Source organism: Aulonocara stuartgranti (genome assembly GCF_965226115.1).
Source record: "Aulonocara stuartgranti genome assembly, chromosome: 1".
Lineage (NCBI taxonomy): Eukaryota > Metazoa > Chordata > Actinopteri > Cichliformes > Cichlidae > Aulonocara > Aulonocara stuartgranti.
In genome coordinates, this window is record NC_138939.1 from 36,594,652 (window position 1) to 36,612,221 (window position 17,570).

The window sequence follows — 17,570 nt, forward strand, 5'->3', positions numbered from 1 at the left end:
TGGCACGGAGACTCCTCCCCTCCCATTATCTGTGAACATACACACAAACACGCACACACCAGAAAACACAGGTGGGAACACATACACACGCACGCACACACACACAGACTAGGATCTAGGTTAACAGAGCATCATATCCGAGTGCATCTCTCCAGCACTGCAGTGGTACGCATTGCACCTCATCTAAAAGCTCTTTATCAAATTATAGCCTCCAATAGCAATATAGCCGTAGAATATATACATATATATGTACAAAGACAACATGAGCAGCAGCAGGTTGATGGAAGGCACTGAAGTAGGGAGAAAAAGACAGATGGAGAAAACACAGTGAGTTACAGGGAAAAAAGAGCAAAAAGGGAAAGCCGGGAGGGTGGGAGAGCAGACTGCGAGAGAGAGAGAGAGAGAGAGAGAGAGAGAGAGTGAGGGGGGGAGGTTTATCCAGCAGCGCTGATGAGACAGAAGTTTCAGCTCTGTGCGTTGTACACGGCCAGGACAGAAGAGACCTTCCGCATACATACAGGTGAGATAGCTCACTTCTTCTTCCCCTCTGAAGCACGGCTTGTAGCCTTTGTGCATGCTGAAACGTAATGCAGACATTCAGGTGCAACAGAGAATGCTAGGAACTTGGTGCTGGGAGCGCAGCCTAAGTTGTGAGTGTGCTGGCATTCATCGAGCGCATCACTCGGGGTTCAGCAGATGTCCCGAGAGACAAACAAGACAACCAGTCCAGAATGTGCTCTGATTTTTCTGATAAGTAATTTCCCAGATGAGCTCAAAAAGCAAGGGGCAGCGTAAGTGTTGGTGTGATGTTAATGGATGCTTTAAGTGTTGCTTGCTGTGTAAGTGCTGGGAGAAAAGAGCTATACTGCCTTCAGTGCGCATTCAGCAGTCATGCCGCGTCTGAGCAGCATGCATTATTTATCTGCACTGATCTCCAGAAACAGTGACACCTCACAAAAGCAGAGGGTGTAATGCATATAATGTCTATATAATGTCACATGTGGCAGCTGGGCTGATATAATGCACTGTGGGAATGCGAGCAGAGGGACAACCTGCAGCTTGCATATGTTTAGCTGAGCTACAGTTGCTTTGTCTTGTTTGTAACATCTTGCCACGGTGGGTTGCAGTGTGGCAAAGACAGCATGCGTGGATATCCTATGGTTTATTTATCTGCCATTATCTGCGGCAGAGATACAGGAGAGCAGAAGGAGGCTGTGAATTAGGCTGAGGAGATGAGATCTCTCTTATCTTAAGATGGGTTTTCTGCACAAAGGCGGTTGACTCCTTTTGTCTGCAGATACAATATCTTAATCCGCATCAGTGTAACATACGGCTGCGGCGGGCTACAGATTGATCCTCGTGCTCAGTGTGTGTGCAGATTACACATTTGTCAGGGACATATGCTGGTGTTATTTACAGCATCTGTGTGTGTGTGTGTGTGTGTGTGTGTGTGTGTGTGTGTGTGTGTGTGTGTGTGTGTGTGTGTGTGTGTGTGTGTGTGTGTGTGTGCCTGCATCCAGCTGCTTCTGCCTTCTTTTATTGAGGAGCTCTTGATGTCGTGAGAGCAAACAAAGAAACCTAGAGTTATGAGATATAAAAATATACACACTGCCAGCGCAATAAATTGACAAGTAAAGAATTGTCTCAACCAAACACAGCCCGGAGGGAGGGAGCATCAAGCGGTTGAGGAAAGTTTCAAGCTTGTTGCTTTGCAGTAGATTGCAGCTGTAAATGGTGTCGTTTTACCTGTTGTACGGTTTTACCATACAGGCAGAGCCTTCAGTTTTCAGGCCCCTCTTCTCTGGAACCAGTTTCCTGTTTGGATTCAGGAGACAGACACTATCTCTACTTTTAAGATTATTCATTACTAAGATTATTCTCTCACCCCAGCATGTCACAGCAGATGGCCCCGCCCCTCCGTGAGCCTGGTTCTGCCGGAGGTTTCTTCCTGTTAAAAGGGAGTTTTTCCTTCCCACTGTTGCCAAAGTGCTTGCTCATAGGGGGTCATATGATTGTTGGGTTTTTCTCTGTATTTAGTTTTGTAGGATCTACCTTACCATATAAAGCGCCTTGAGACGACTGTTGTTGTGATTTGGTGCTATATAAATAAAATAAAATTGAATTGCTGTATTAAGTCGACCATCCTTTTGACATCATACACTCTATGCAGACGATAGATGTAGCCACATGACATTACGCACTGGTTTGTGGACTTTTTGCTTTTTGGCTGCTGCTTTATCTGTGTCATGATCATGAAACACAAAAGCATGTGTTTCTTAGGATGCTTAACAAAGAAGTAAAACCAGCAGCTTAACAAGTTCTTTGGCTTAAGCAACCAAGTTTTATTCAAGTGAGCCCTTTTTTTCATAATAAATACGAGCCTGTAGCATTTAGTGACAATAGCATATGAAGACTGTAGCTTGAGGCGACTGCATTTACGTACTTCTGAGGATGATGTTTGGGGTTTTAACAGACAGACTGAGATTAAAATAGTTGCAGCTACACAACCCTAAAGCTTCTGTAAATAACATTTAATCTTCTGCATTCCTGCACCAAACAGTCAGCCTGTCTTGTTCATTTGTGCTGACGACCTTGGATTGGAAATCAACTTGTTGCATGCAATATTGTTGCATATTCAACACTAACAGCGTGGTTTGTATGAGTGTGTGAGAGCGAAAAGGCCGGTAACCCCTCTCAAATATTCAAAAAGAAAAAGCTCGAATGCTTGAAAAACAGGGCAAAGATTTATTCAAGTTGAAGCCATGCTGTTCTCAGTCAGTCTCCTTTTTGTCATGCTTTAATTCTCATTTAGAAAGGGCTCACTCTGCTGCTCACTGCTCCAACTGTGACAGGTGCAGCTTTTCCCAAAGGAATGCCTTCTGATGGGAGCTTTAAAAAAAAATCTATATCAATGCATTCTTTTTTTCTGGATTTCTCCTGACACATGAAGGGTATAGGAAAGAAAAACAGTGGTCCATCTTTTCATTGACCACATCTACACATAGTTCAGGCGTTCAGTGTTAAAAGGCACTGAAGGCATAAAGAGCCGATCACTACAGATCCAGATCCATCATGATGTTACTGAGGTGTGACTCACTTTAAAAAGAAAACAGCAGAAATGCAGTTTACTTGTACTCGTGCTAGAGAGTTTTCTTTGTTTTCTTTGTATTACTGTGGGGTCTTTACTTTACACCTTGAGAGAACTGTTGTTGTGATTTAGCATTAGATTGATAAATTGAAGTCAATCATTTGCAGAAAAATACTGTATTTATCAAAGCCAACATAAATTATACTTTTTTTGTTGTCCTTTAATCATAGTTTAAAATCTCATAATCACATATAATTTAATATTAATCACACAATTACTGAGCAGTAAGCATCACTATTTTTATCCTTGGAAAATAAAAACACTTAGATGAACCAGAGATCACAAAAATAGATAATGAGATACTTTCTGTGTTTTTGTGCTTAATGGTATTTAACTAAGACACCTGAGTGATGTATGAGCAACTAATTATGTGAGCAACCTTCTCCAAGTCATCTGGGGTAGCAGTGTTTGATCTTTGAAACATCACAGCAAACACAACATTTCAGTTTGGAAATAGTTTGTGCAAATCCAAGCTCAACCACGAGACATTGCTTTTTTTTATTTGTCATGAATTGAAGAGAACAGCTTTGGGGGACATTAAGGCCACCGTCACAAAGAGACCAGCTGGCAACCTGCTGTCAGCTTGTCAAGAATGAGGGAGGTTGCTTGGTGTCACTAGGTGAAATCAGTCACAAAGAAGTATTTGCCACTGTATTGAAAACCTCATTGTAATTGCTGTGGTTGCTAGCAGATTAGTATGGTCACGTGTAATTTATGAGAGAGTTGCCAACACGTGCAAACACTTGTTAACGATTTGGTAAGCAGCAGTGAAACGGGAAACAGAGACCAACCATCTGTAAAGAAAACACCTTTGAAAAGTGGTGGTTTCAACAGAAAGGCACACATTTTATTTTGAAGGTGAACGCTCTCCATTCCTGATTTAGATTTTTCAAATTTCACTACTTGTCTGTGGTTATTTGGCAATTTGCAGACAACTTGTCATCTTCTATACAAACTACAGGCAACCACAGCAATCCAAGGAGTCACGAGTCCCCTGTGTTATTGAGGCTTACCAGGCTATAGTGTGACATTACGGCTGCCAGCACCTTCCAAATAAAACTGAATGTGGAATATTTGCAAGAGCCACTTCAGTCACTGATTGCCCATCTGTAAGCACCAACCAGAATACTCAAAGCAGGTGGAGATCTGTTTGTTCAGAGCTTGCCAATCTTGAAAGCACAACATGCATCCCACGCAGGAAAAAGTAACTACTAAGCCAATTACACGAGATTTTGACCAACAGCAGGTGAGCATGTTGTGGAACAGTGGAAGTGTGAATGCAAAGCATGATGTGAGAAGCACACAAGGAAAAAAGAGAGAAGCACTCCCAAAATAAGCCCCAAGAAGAGGAAAGTGACAGTACTGCAGCAGAGGATGTCTTTGAGTTGTACCGCGTCATCATCTGACAATCCCTCTGTTGCTGCACTAATCTGTCTCCAGCAACATCCTGACGATATCTCACACACACACACACACACACACACACACACACAGTTCACTCCACCCTGAACCCTTTCATACTTTCCCCAAAGCACAGTCCCCACCCCGAATGGAAAACAATCCATCTGTGGATTCTTCTGTTGTGATTATACAGGTTCACAATGCTTCAATGCTTTTGTTTCCTCACTTTCTCAGGCCATGGAAAAAGACTTTCGGACTGCCTCGAAGAGATTCTAGCAAACCATCAGGCAATTCAGGAGGGGAAAGCGGTGCTTTACCTGCACTGTGTATAGTGCGGGTGGAGTGCTGCTGACTTCGACTGAGAAAATTGTCAGGCGGTGGAAGGAAGGAATACACACCTCTATTGCGTGGAGATCAGGGGCAGTACCCCTGGATTGGCAGACCAGGGTGGTGGTTCCCATCTTTAAGAAAGGGGACCCGGTGTGTGTTCCAACTACAGGGGAATCACACTCCTCAGCCTCCCTGGGAAAGACTATGCCGGGGTGCTGGAAAGGAGAGTTTGTCTGCTAGTCGAAACCTCGGATTCAGGAGGAACAATGCGGTCTTCGTCCTGGTCGTGGAACACTGGATCAGCTCTTTATCCTCTCGAGGATACTTGAGGGGACATGGCCCAACCAGTCTACATGTGTTTTGTGGACTTGGAGAAGGCATTCGATCGTGTCCCTTGGGGTGTCCTGTCGGGGGTGCTCCAGGAGTATGGGGTGACTGGCCCATTGCTACGGGCCATTCAGTCCTTATACAACCGTTGCATAGCCGGCAATAAGTCGAACTTGTTCCTGGTGGGTCAGCCAGGGAAGCCCTTTATCACAGATTCTGTTCATAATTTGTATGGACAGAATTTCAAGGCGTAGCCAAGTGGCAGAAGGCTTTCACTTTGGTGGTCTCAGGATATCATCTCTGCTTTTCGCAGATGATGTGGTTCTGTTGGCTTCATCAGGTGATGGCCTCCAGCTCGCCTTGAATAGTTCGCAGCCGAGTGTGACGCAGCTGGAAATGAGAATCAGCACCTCCAAATCTGAGGCCATGGTCTTCAGGCGGAAAAGAGTGTAGTGCCCACTCCGGGTCAGGGACGAGACCCTGCCCCAAGTGAAGGAGTTTAAGTATCTCTGGGTCTTGTTTGCGAGTGATGGGAGAAGGGAGCGGGAGATCGACAGACGGATTGGTGCGGCGGCCACAGTGATGCGGATGCTGTACCGGTCTGTTGTGTTGAAGAGAGAGCTGAGAGTAAAAGCGAAGCTTTCAGTTGACCAGTCGATCTACGTCCCTACCCTCACCTATGGTCACGAGCTGTGGGTAGTGACCAAAAGAACGAGATCGCGAATAAAAGCGGCAGAAATGGGCTTCCTCCGATGGGTGGCCGGCCTCTCCCTTGGAGATAGGGTGAGAAGTTTGCCCATCCGGGAGGGGTTCAGAGTAGAGCTGCTGCTCCTCCACATCGAAAGGAGCCAGTTGAGGTGGTTCGGGCATCTGACAAGGAGGCCTCCAGGTATGTCCCACCATGAGGAGGCCCTGGGGCAGACCCAGGACATGCTGGAGAGATTACACCTCTCGGCTGGCCTGGGAACGCCTTGGTGTCCCCCCGGATAAGCTGGAGGAGTTTGCTGAGGAGACGGAGGTCTGGGCTTCTCTGCTTTGGCTGCTGCCCCCGCGACCCGGCCCCGGATAAGCGGAAGAAAATGAAAGAAAGTATACTTTATTGATCCCCATGGGGAAAGTCCTCTCTGCATTTAACCCATTCACTCAGTGAAGCAGTGGGCAGCCATTGGGCACCCGGGGAGCAGTGTGTAGGGATGGTACTTTGCTCAGGGGTACCTCAGGGTAGCCGTTCAGTGGATTCGAACCACCAACCTTCCGATCATGGGGCCACCACTACCTACTGAGCTATCCCTGCCGCAGTGGATGGATAGATGGATGGGTGAAATAAGTTATCCCACACAGAACAGTGTGCATGCTGTCAAATGCAAGCTGTCTTTAGAACAACTTTCAGTCCAGTTTCCAGAAATTCAACAGTCAGCACAAGTAAACATGACTCACTGCATTGTGTTTGTTTATGACCATCAAGCATTACACAGTGAGCTACCAACGTACAATCATGCAGTAAATGATGGGATGGGAATGACGGGATGGGAATGACGGGAGTGAAAACTGGGTAAAGAGACACTGGTGCTGGTGCAGGTGTAGAGTCAGAAGGGTAAAACAAATAAACAGCAAGGACAGAAGCTGTAAATGGACTGGTTCTTAAGCAGAACTTTCCTCTCTGGTTAAGCACTCAAAGTGCTTCATTCAACTTGTCTTAGTCACATTCATACAAGCGCTTTTTTCCAACATCTAAGTGCTTTCTGTCTAACACTCACACACTCCAGTGAATGCATCAGGGGCAGCTCAGGGTTCAGAGTTTTGGTGAAGCATGCAGACTGAAGCAGCCAGGGATCAAAATATCAACCACCCAATTAGCAGATGACCTGCTGTGACCCTCAGCCACCCCAAACTGTGGTATGAGAAGAAGATTGATGCCCATCTACAAACTTTGTCAAACAGAAGTTCACAGACCAAATTTAGCACCACTTACTACAGGATAAAAACAAACTAGCAGCCACTGCTGGTTTTTACAGTGGCTCTTTAGGGACAGCACAGCTGCTCTTTCAGCTGGTACGCCTCTTTTAGCCAACTGAAATATCTTTGTTCAAAATTTTAAAAATCTTAAGGAGACTTTTATTATCGCAACTCAGAAATACCAGGAAGGATATAGTCTGGGGTAAAAATAATTGTTTTCACAAGCAGAACAACTCATCTCTGTGCAGGTTGCCAAGAGATGAGTGGAAAAATTGAGTCACTAATCCAACTTAAGGTGGAAATAGGTGAGAGCATGGGCTGGTGCTAAATATAGTAAGCCCAGATGATTAATACTACTGACTTTGGATTCTTCGTCCATGAGGTTGAATTTCAATGTCACAAAGTTTACACAGCAGAATGAAGTGTGATCTCTTTATTGACCCGTGTTGTGGTATATAACCAAAGTGGTAGCTAAACGTGATGTGGACACCAAACTGACTGGACAAACACGACTCAGGATCAGCAGGTTCATCGCTTTCAGCGTGTTTAGAATTTAGTTCAAGAAATGCTTGCATAATCAATTCAATTCAATTTTATTTACACAGCACCAAATCAGAACAACAGTCACCTCAAGGCACTTTATATTGTAAGGTAGACCCTACAATAACACATGCAGAGAAAAACCCAACAATCATATGACCCCCTATGAGCAAGCACTTTGGCAACAGTGGGAAGGAAAAACTCCCTTTTAACAGGAAGAAACCTCTGGCAGAACCAGGCTCAGGGAGGGCGGGGCCATCTGCTGTGACTGCTGCAAGCTCACTAAGCCGCTAGCAAGTCTCTGGACTCTTCTGCTGCTTTCATTGTCCTTCAGTATACAGATGCATTTTCAGTTTGTAGAGAGGATGTGATCAGTCAGCACCGTGGATGTTTGATACACTCACTATTTAAGATACCATGGATTACACACCTCCGTTTATGATAGAAAGGGAACTGGATCAAAATCAAATAAGCATGACAAAGTTGGATATTTCTTAAGCATTAAACAAACGGACCAAAAATAAGTGGGTGGAGATTTCTAACTATATGCTTAGAAGTTCTTTGATTCTGAAGATGTGTCCTGCTAGTCTTAGATCATTAAACCCGTCCTGGTGGGCTGGAAACATCCTCCTGTGCTAATTATTCACCTTCCTCACAAGACCATAACAGCTGACCACAAATTGCAGGATAGTTTGCGAAGGGAAGTTTGTTGGTGTTTAAATCTTACTGAAATCTAAACCAGCTCCTTACCTGACTACCATCTGTTTCTTCAACCCCTGTAATCGCACATATAATGGGCCGAGGCAGCAGTCAGCTCACTCCCACTGCTGCTTCACTTGTACCTCGTATGTCACTGATGAATCGAACCTCGCCATGTTTTCTGGCAAGAAACTAGGCTGCTGCCACAGCTGATATTCTCCTTGCTTTCTCTCTCTATTCCTTCTCTCTTTCTGTTTCTTTAGCAGGTGAATTGACAGGATTGAGAGAGCAGTGTTTCTGCTTTGGGTTTTCTTTGTACTCAGACACTGGCAGGAAAAAGAAGACACTTACAGGATGGATTAGAGTTCATAGAAATTGATCTCTTCTCTTGTTTGCTAGGGCTGACAAGCTTGGCTTACACCTCCAACTCTTTTTTTCTCTTTCATATTGGATCTGTCAGTTCTCTCTCTTTGTCTTTCCATCTTTCTTTCCATCCCTGCCATGCATCCCATCCCCAGGCTGGTCCGTGTGTCTACAGTTGAGCAGGCAGCTGACAGCTTGGTGACAAGTGCTGAGGAAGGGAGGAGGAAAAGCAGTGAAGGGAAGGAGGGAGGGAGAAGGATTAATGAGAGGGGCAGAAGCAGCAGAGGTCTGCCACTGCACCTCCAGATAACAACCCCCCAATTCTCTTTGATATGAGGCCCAGGTCGCCAGGCTGCTCCATCAGGCTGCTCCATCAGTTTGTATTTTTGAGGAAGGGTTGGGCTCTTATTATACCTTCCTCCCTTTATTTTCTTTGTGCATTTTAAAAGGGAGGAAAAGAGGAACCAGTGTAGGGTGGTGCCAAACCTCCGAAGAATAAAAAGCCAAAAGTAGAACTGAAAAAAACACCTTTGGGAAAGGACAAGAGGAAAGAAACTGGTTATCCACCCAAAGCACGTTCCCCCTGCTGTGCTGATAAATACAGGATGGTGTACAAGAGGAACTGCATGATGTCTCAGCAGTGAGAGGTTGGCAAATACAACATGGGAAATGTCTAAACAACTCGACTACTAAATCAAAACTTTAATACAACAGATACAGACACACTGAGACTTGATATATATATTTGGCAATTACACTCCGATGATCCATCATGGGAGAACTGATAGGCTTTAGGACACCTCCCCGGAGTCTGAGGCTTAGATGGAGCTATGACTGAGGTATCTGTGAGTTCGAGATGGGGGGAACGAATGAGTCTGAAAGGGACAATAATGGACACTTAAACCAAACAACGGGAGGCTCATTGGGTCAAAGAAGGTAGAAGGAAGATGATAGGACAAGAGTAATGATGTCAGACAACGTGAGAATTGATATATAAACATGTTTCTACACATGATATAGAAACATGTATAAATCATAGGTTTTAAAAGATGGATGTAACTTCTGGTTCTAAGAAGATTTAGGTACCTTAATCTTAATCTTTAGGAACCTATTCCTAATTAATACCTTAATCCTACAGTCCTTCCAGTGACCAGCAGGGGCAGCTCCTCATCCCAATCCTCTTGATGCAAAAAGAGTCTGATTGTATAGAAGTCTATGGGGAAGCGTCTCTAATGCTAACTTATCTATGACTTCAGTCAAGATTTTAATTGTGAGTTTGTGGTCTCTGTTCTTAGTTTCAAGTCTCATTTAATATGATATGATGTTCATTTTGTAATTTTTCCTCATTTATAATAATAAATTAAACACTAAACATGGAGTGATTTGGAGTGTGGCTATCTTCTGATTGATAAGTACCTCACTAATCAAATTAATGAGTGTTGTCATTCTGGCTACATCCATCTTTTCTATTCAGTCTGGGGTATAAATACATTCACATTCATTGTTTGTTTGTTTTTTCAAAGCTTTAATTTAAGCATATGTTTTTACTGCTCTGGGATTTATGCTCCCTCACTGGTCAGGAGCTGAGCTGTATGCACAGGGCAGTTTTCAGATGGGGGGGAGCAATGAAAGGACCTGTTGAAACAAACAGACCTTGTGATGAAACACTTTGCATATTCCTGCAGAAAACAAAATCCACCAATAGGCTTTATTTTTTATGTAAATAGCAAAGAACCTAATCCAGCCCTCCAGCTTTTCACTTTCATATAAACTTTACATGGATTTCCATAATACTGCTGTAGATAACAATGTGAAAACAAGGCACACATAAATCCCAATGAACCCGACCCTCTGACGTCGTAATGCCCCTCATGATCAGGGCTCTTGTGTGTGTCCTGCCCTTTGGCAGCATACTCTGTTTAAAGTTGAAGACATTTACTGTAGCACCAAAATATAATATCAAGTACCTCATTTACACTTAATTCAAATCTAACATGGCAGTGAACTGTGCCACATGTTTGGTAGAGCAGCAGATAATGTTAAGCTCTGAGTCATTCTTAGATAATCTGCCGTAGCTCCTCAGATAAAACATTACATTACAATAAAGATGTGCACACATCACCCAGAGGTTAAGCTGCAGGGATACAGATTTAATCAATGGGACTTTTCCTAACTGGTAATAAATTAATTTTGTAAGTCAAAATATTTACAATGAATTACCCAGTCCCAGTACACTCCCTTATTTAGATTTGTATGTACTGATGGTGGACGTGATGTTTGTTTGTTACATGAAAGCTCCAGATAACATTACCAACTATTGTGCTCATGCTTGGATTCACATTTGATTACAATTTGATTAAAATGTATATCTTAAGAGAATTTTGGAGCAACAGAAATTGCTCAAGTCATGTAAACTTGCACTATTTTATAATCTGCTACTAGAAGATTACGGCATGTCAGCTGAATGGAGCTGGTAGCTTTCAGTGTTTGAATGCAGATAATGCTTTAATAAGACAAGTCTTATTAAAGTCCATCTCCTTCTCTTAGCTGATGAAGGGACCAAAACAAAACTTTACACTTGTGCTAAATAACGACCCTAGACATCTTCTCAGAATGTGTTTAAGGACAATGAAATCCAGAGACATATTTGAATCCTTCATTTTACACTTTGTCAGATAGCTGTTGCAATAACTGTTTTAGTTAAAAAGCAGAAAGTCCTGCTTCTCAGCCTGGTTTAGAAGACAGAGTGAATTAGAAGCATTACAAATCTATAAAGGTGACTTTGAGGGCAACAGAAGGTTTTTTAGCTCAGACTCGGGTGTTACCTGTCATCATCCTGTCCAAGAGCTTCAGACTCATCTGGGATTTTGTCTGCACACTTCTGATTATACGACCTGTGTAACGCAGACATCAGTGGGGATGCTAAAAACAATCTTCTACAGTAGAAATCTTTGATCCAGTCCCAAAGGGCACAATCATTCAGGATCACCCCGTGACTCTTATTTCTTCTCCTGGGGCTGCTCCTTGTGATAATGGACATAATCATAACACTAGACTGAACACTTTGATGTCCATCCTCAGTCCCAGTCTACATTTTGATATTGACTTCTAGTCAGAGGTGTGAACTTTCCTATCCACCCTCCCTCAGAAGCCTGTGCTTTGATTTTGCCCTCCCAGCAGGTAGAGCCGAGGGAGGCGGCTTCACAACATCAGTCGCAGCCTGCTGCCTTCATGGGAAACAGAGCAGACAGTATTGGTCATTATGGAGGCCTTTATGTGCTTTTCACAGAGTATAAGGGCGAGCACGGGCATGCATGTGCAAAATTATTATCATCAAGCTAACTGGAGGACGTACAGGGTAAGATGGGCGTTGAGTGTTCTTTGGTGGAACAAAAAAAGAACCTGGTTTTTATGCTTTTTCAGAGCAGAAATGTTACTGGGACTTAATATGTACGTCCTGTACTGTGGATAACTCTATTGACCTTCATATCAACCCGTGGTAAAATCTGATGATGACAGGTACTGTGGATAAACTACTGCACATTTCTGTGTAAAATGCAAGTTAAAAAGTAGAATGCATCAGTTCTGTTTGTCCCGATTTAAAATGTGATGTGTTGCTTTTTGGTTCAAACTGTAAATAGAAACAATGCAGTAATTGTTTTGTTTTTTTTTGTTTTTTTGTTTTTTTGTCCCGTTTGGATCTTTAGCCATCAGAATTGTTGTCTTAAGGCCAAGAAAGATGCCAAGCGGATTTATTTTACCAAGTGGATCATCATGGCCTTGCCATATTGGTCCATTTGATTGACCTTTATTATAATTATGAATTTATTTTATTTTCAGTTGCTACAAACGGGACAGACATGACTGGGGGATAGGACAGGGAGAAAGAATGAAAGAAAGAGAGGGAGAGAAAGAAAGAAAACCAGAGGGGAGAAGAGACGGTGAGAAAGGGGGGAAGAAAGAAAGAAAAACAAACAAACAAACAAACAAAACACCTGGGTCACCTGTATGGAGAAAAAAAACAGAGAAAGCAAACAAAGAGTAACATAATAAAAAAAACAGCACCATCACAATAAACTAGCTAGCAGTAGATATCAGTAGATACTAAATAATAAACGATATTGTGCAGCACGCAAGATAGACAGCGCACAATGTGCTTTGAGGCAGCAGCCAAGAAAGCTGTAGTCTGCGTCTGTGAATACCCATGTGTACACCTGTGTGCATACCTGTGTGGATCAGCATGCTTGCATTCCAAAGGTTTCTCCATGTAACGATCTGCTAGGGAGTGTGGGGAGCCACAGCCCCGTCCTCCAGGGTATGAAGCAGGTATGGAGGAGATCGAAACTCCAGACATCCAGAGGCCCCCAGAACACAAGAGACCAAGGAAGACCAACAGAGGGGCAGCCGCGCCACTGTCCCAGTAAGAGCTGAGGAGAGTCCCAGATGAGGGCTCACTCAGCAGCCGCGGAGCAGAAGCCAGGGGGAGTTGCAGTGACGCGCCCGTGAGCTCCGCCGGCAGCCAGCTGTGCCTGAGTGACCGAGCCCCAGGCCGAGAGGCCGGGGGCACCCCACCTCCGAAGTGGCCCGAGCGAGCCGCAGGCTCCAGGCCCCGATAAGCGGCCGCCAAGGAGTGAGCCGGTGTGTACCCGGACGCCCACCCCCAGACACAAAGAACCACCAACGCACCGACACCTGAGGGAGTCCGCCACTGGCAGGGGAAGTGGTGGTAGGGGGAGATAGGCCTCCAAACCTTGGAGGGCCTGAGATGTCCCCAGAGAGGTGGCGTCTGATACCCAACCTGACATATAGACACAGACATACAGGCACACACAGACACAAACATCCATTCCCACCCTCATGCTCTCATATGCACTTACTCCACACTCAACCAACGTACACACGATCACACTCCCCAAGCGTACTCTACGAACCAGGTCTAGGTACCCTTGCCCCTGGAGGGGGGAACTGCACCCAGACCCAGGTGCACAATGCAGCAATTAAAACATGAGCCGCATTTTGCACGAGCGTTGGGTTTTCTTTTTCAGCCGTGGTAGCAGTAACTTCACTCTGCTGTTACCACTACAGTTGTTTCAGTTTAACCGCATAATACAGATCAAGGTCAGACGAGAAACTGCTGAAATGCATTCTGGGAAAGTACATAATCACAAACCTGTGTAGAGAAAGGTGACTGAGGGGAGGAACATTGTGTCGTGCGCTCTTTATTCTAAATGATGAATATGGAGCATGTGGTTATGCCAACTGACCGTAAGCTTTAAGTTTAGATTTAACTTCATCAACCGTGTACAAACGGTCTTTTTTATACTTGGTAAAAAAAAACTGCACATTTGTTTTTTTGTGTACAACCCGATCCTGTTATATGCAACTTATCACATTATAATCATCGAGGGAAATCTTGGGGTAGACACAAGCTCGAACCACCAACAGTGGTCCGTACACTGGCATCTTTCCCTTTGTAGGCTTGCAAACCACCAGTGCCTTCTTTTTCATCTCGTTCACCTTCACAGTTTTCACCAGTTTCATGAGAGCCTGGATGTTTGCGGTGAGCAACTTGAAACCTTGTTCCAAACATAGCATGGACCATACTCACAGTGTGTTATCTAAATGTGTAGAGGAGGCCATTTAAAACATGTCAGAAACATCCAACTTGGATTTCTGACAACTTAATGCTCTTTGAAACATTTTAGAAGGAAATATGTTTTTAATTTATGCTGAGCTTTTAGCACTTTTTGTTTTGAACTCACCGGTCACTCTTGGTAATCATCTAAATAAGTCAATCATCGGCAGAAAACTACAAGGATTTGGAACAATCAAAAATCTCACTGCTGCTTCCAAGCAGTCCTTCCTGCTGATGCCATGGAGACTACTCGCTGCACATCCTACCCATTCATCTCGTGCATCCATACAGATTTCACTGGATTTCCAGTGGCCTCATTTATCTGTAGCTAGCAGTACAGAAGCAAAGCAGGCATATAAGCTATGTTTTTAAAATTAGCAGGTCATTTCAAATGTCAACAAATATGGCCTGAAACAGACTATCAACTGGATTTTGAAACACAAACTGTTAGCTAGCTATCGGTCCATTTGCTGTATTTGAGATCAATCTCTGAGATGGCGAGAGTGACAACACAGAAAATCCAGTCTCAAAATTATATCCGCTCTCTCATTAAGCACTTTATCCAGCTCTTCTGACCAAGGTGTTCCCAAGCCAGAGGTGTAATCTGTCCAGCGTTTCTGAGTATGCCTCATCCCAGGAGGACATACCTGGATTACCTCGCACAGGAGATGCCCAGGATGTATACTGATGCCTGCACTACATCATCTCACTCCTTTAACGTGGAGGAGTGGTCCCTCCTAAGTGACCACAGCTAAGGCTGAGCCTAGCCACCTTTAGTATCCATGATCTCATTCTTTAATCCGCAGGTCATGAACCAAGACCTGAAGATACTTAAAGTCACGAACCATGGCCCTTGGCAGGTGTTGCTGAATTTCTCTTGTTAGTTTGTATTGCTACTTTTATTTTACAATAGATTGTTTTTTAAGTAATAAAAAAGAAATTTAAAGGTTGTGTTAGAAAGTAAGCATAGACTAAACATGGTAGGTTGCAGTATTATGTCAGAATTTACAGAATTTACAGTAACATGCTCTGCACTGTTAGAATAACCCAGCGTAGGAGTTACTAATGTGAAATTTAGCTGATGGTGCCTTTTAGTGTAACTAACCAAAGTCCACCTGAGACCAGCTTTATTCTGGCAGGGTTTGGGAAGCAGTGGTGAAAACATCTGTCTATATGCAGTTAGCCAAATCAGTCCTTCTGGAAACAAACTGGGTAGCCATCTTGAAACACCGCCTGGGAGTTATTTTAGAAGAATTGACTTTAATTTAAATTTCAACACCAATTTCTCCCTTAGATTTTTATTTGAAAATTTTAGTACCATTCTCTTACAATGTCTCTTGATAAATGAACAAAAGCACTAAATCTCCAGGTTAGCAGCAGCACTGGTTATCCCATCATAGCCACAAACAAACATGCAATGCTGCTTTCAGTACAAATTATGAGACTTATTTATAAGTTAGTAACTTTTTGCACTATCTCTAGCTAAATCCTTAAAGCTGAATACTTGCTGTAGGTTGGTGCCCGGGTCATGGTCAGAGCATTTTACAGAGAGCTTTTTTGGTGAAAATGGTTATAGCGCAACTGAAACACGGTGAGGGGAGGAAGATTTAACCAAAACACTAAAACTTTGGGATGAAGGGCTGAAAACAGTGCACTAAAATTCCACAAGGTGGAAGGAAGCTGCAGATTCAACACTTCACGGTTTCCAGTGTGTTATTGAAAGAAAGCACCTCTGGTACTCTCAAAGATGAAAGGATTCATTTTGATTGTACTATGTGCTTTGAAACACAATGAAATCATCGATCTTAATGTGCTATGTTGATAAAAATGACTCTCTGAAACTGATGACAGTGATATTGCTTTAATGTGCAGTAAAGACAGCTGATGAGATCACACATGAAATAAGCTGATAGACTGTTACCAGAAATAAGCACGACGCCCGTTCCTATTGTCCCGCAGCATCTTATATTCCTGCTCATTTACGGCATCCAATGAGCATCCGTACCACTAAACACAAAGTGTCGTGCATGCTGCTCTCCGCTCAGCAGCCGTTGGATTTGGATCGGCTCTCACTGACTCTGTCTGTGTGGCTTTCAAGGTTGCGTGCTGCAGTTCCAGTCAAAGTCATTTTCAAAGGAGCTTTTGTACTCAGATGCCAGTGGGAGAGGAGGAATCAGCAGCCTGCACCCCTGTGTGTTTAGAGGACAGGAGGAGGGAGCCGGTCTTGAGCTGGAACTTCATGTTTGCTCCAGCTCATGAAGCAAAACATGTTTCATCTGTTAAGAATGGGTAAACATGTCAGCAAATGGCAAATTATGCCTTTGGTTCCCATTTTTCAGGCTTTTGCCATTTAAACATGGCAGCTTACTATATGGATGTTTTTTTAGCTGAAACGTTTGTGAGATAAACCATGTGTCACATTTTCGGTTTTGAATTTACTTTGGATAAGAAACTGTCAAAAGCATTAACCAGCTTTGTTTCAAAGAGTGTGATGAAACAAAGCCTGATCCTGATTACTTTAGTCAGTCAACCTCTGCTCCCAGGGAAAATATGTATTCTCCAAATGGGTGTAACTATTTGCTGGAAGTTGTTGTGAAATCAGTTGCTAAAGCCCGAGGATTAGAGACCAGTAAGGCCCCAGTAACCATCGATTGCTGGGGAAAAGTGTGTATTCCACGACAAATTGTTTGCTGAAGGTTGATAGGTGTTGCTAAAGTGAAACTGGCTGCAAAGAGACATACGGTGCTGCACCAACAGCATGAAATTGCTTTGGTTGCTTGGTTGGTTCCATGCAAACTCGAAGCAATGATCTGCTGGTGACCAAAGCAGGCGCAAGGACATTTTTGATATGGCATCATCGTCGTCAACAACCTCCAGCAACCACTCCACAAGTGACTATTTTTCCATCGCAGTCATAAGTTTCCAGACAATTTCTAAGCCTGTGTGGTTCACAGGACATTTAACATATGATAATATGTAAAACTCCCACTTTAGAGGTGTTTTGTATTTGTTACCTACATGATGTTAACAATATTTTGCAGTGTATGTGCTTAGTTTCATACCTAAGAATAAACATGTGTCATCAACTCCCTCAGAACGTAGCCAAAGCTCACCAGTCAAGGAGACGGTGTTATGAATTTTTCAACAGGTATTATAATATAAATTTGAATA

The 17,570-nt window shown here is 43.5% G+C and overlaps 1 protein-coding gene across 1 annotated transcript in view; it reads left to right on the forward strand.

Moving 5' to 3' along the window:
- Positions 1 to 437: 437 nt before the first annotated feature.
- c1qtnf4 (C1q and TNF related 4) overlaps positions 438 to 17,570 on the forward strand; it is a 55,266-nt gene continuing 38,133 nt past the window's right edge. Inside the window, exon 1 of the mRNA XM_082516517.1 lies at positions 438 to 520. Within this exon, the coding sequence (XP_082372643.1) occupies positions 451 to 520 (70 nt within the window). The 5' untranslated portion in view covers positions 438 to 450. The remainder of the gene's footprint in view (positions 521 to 17,570) is intronic.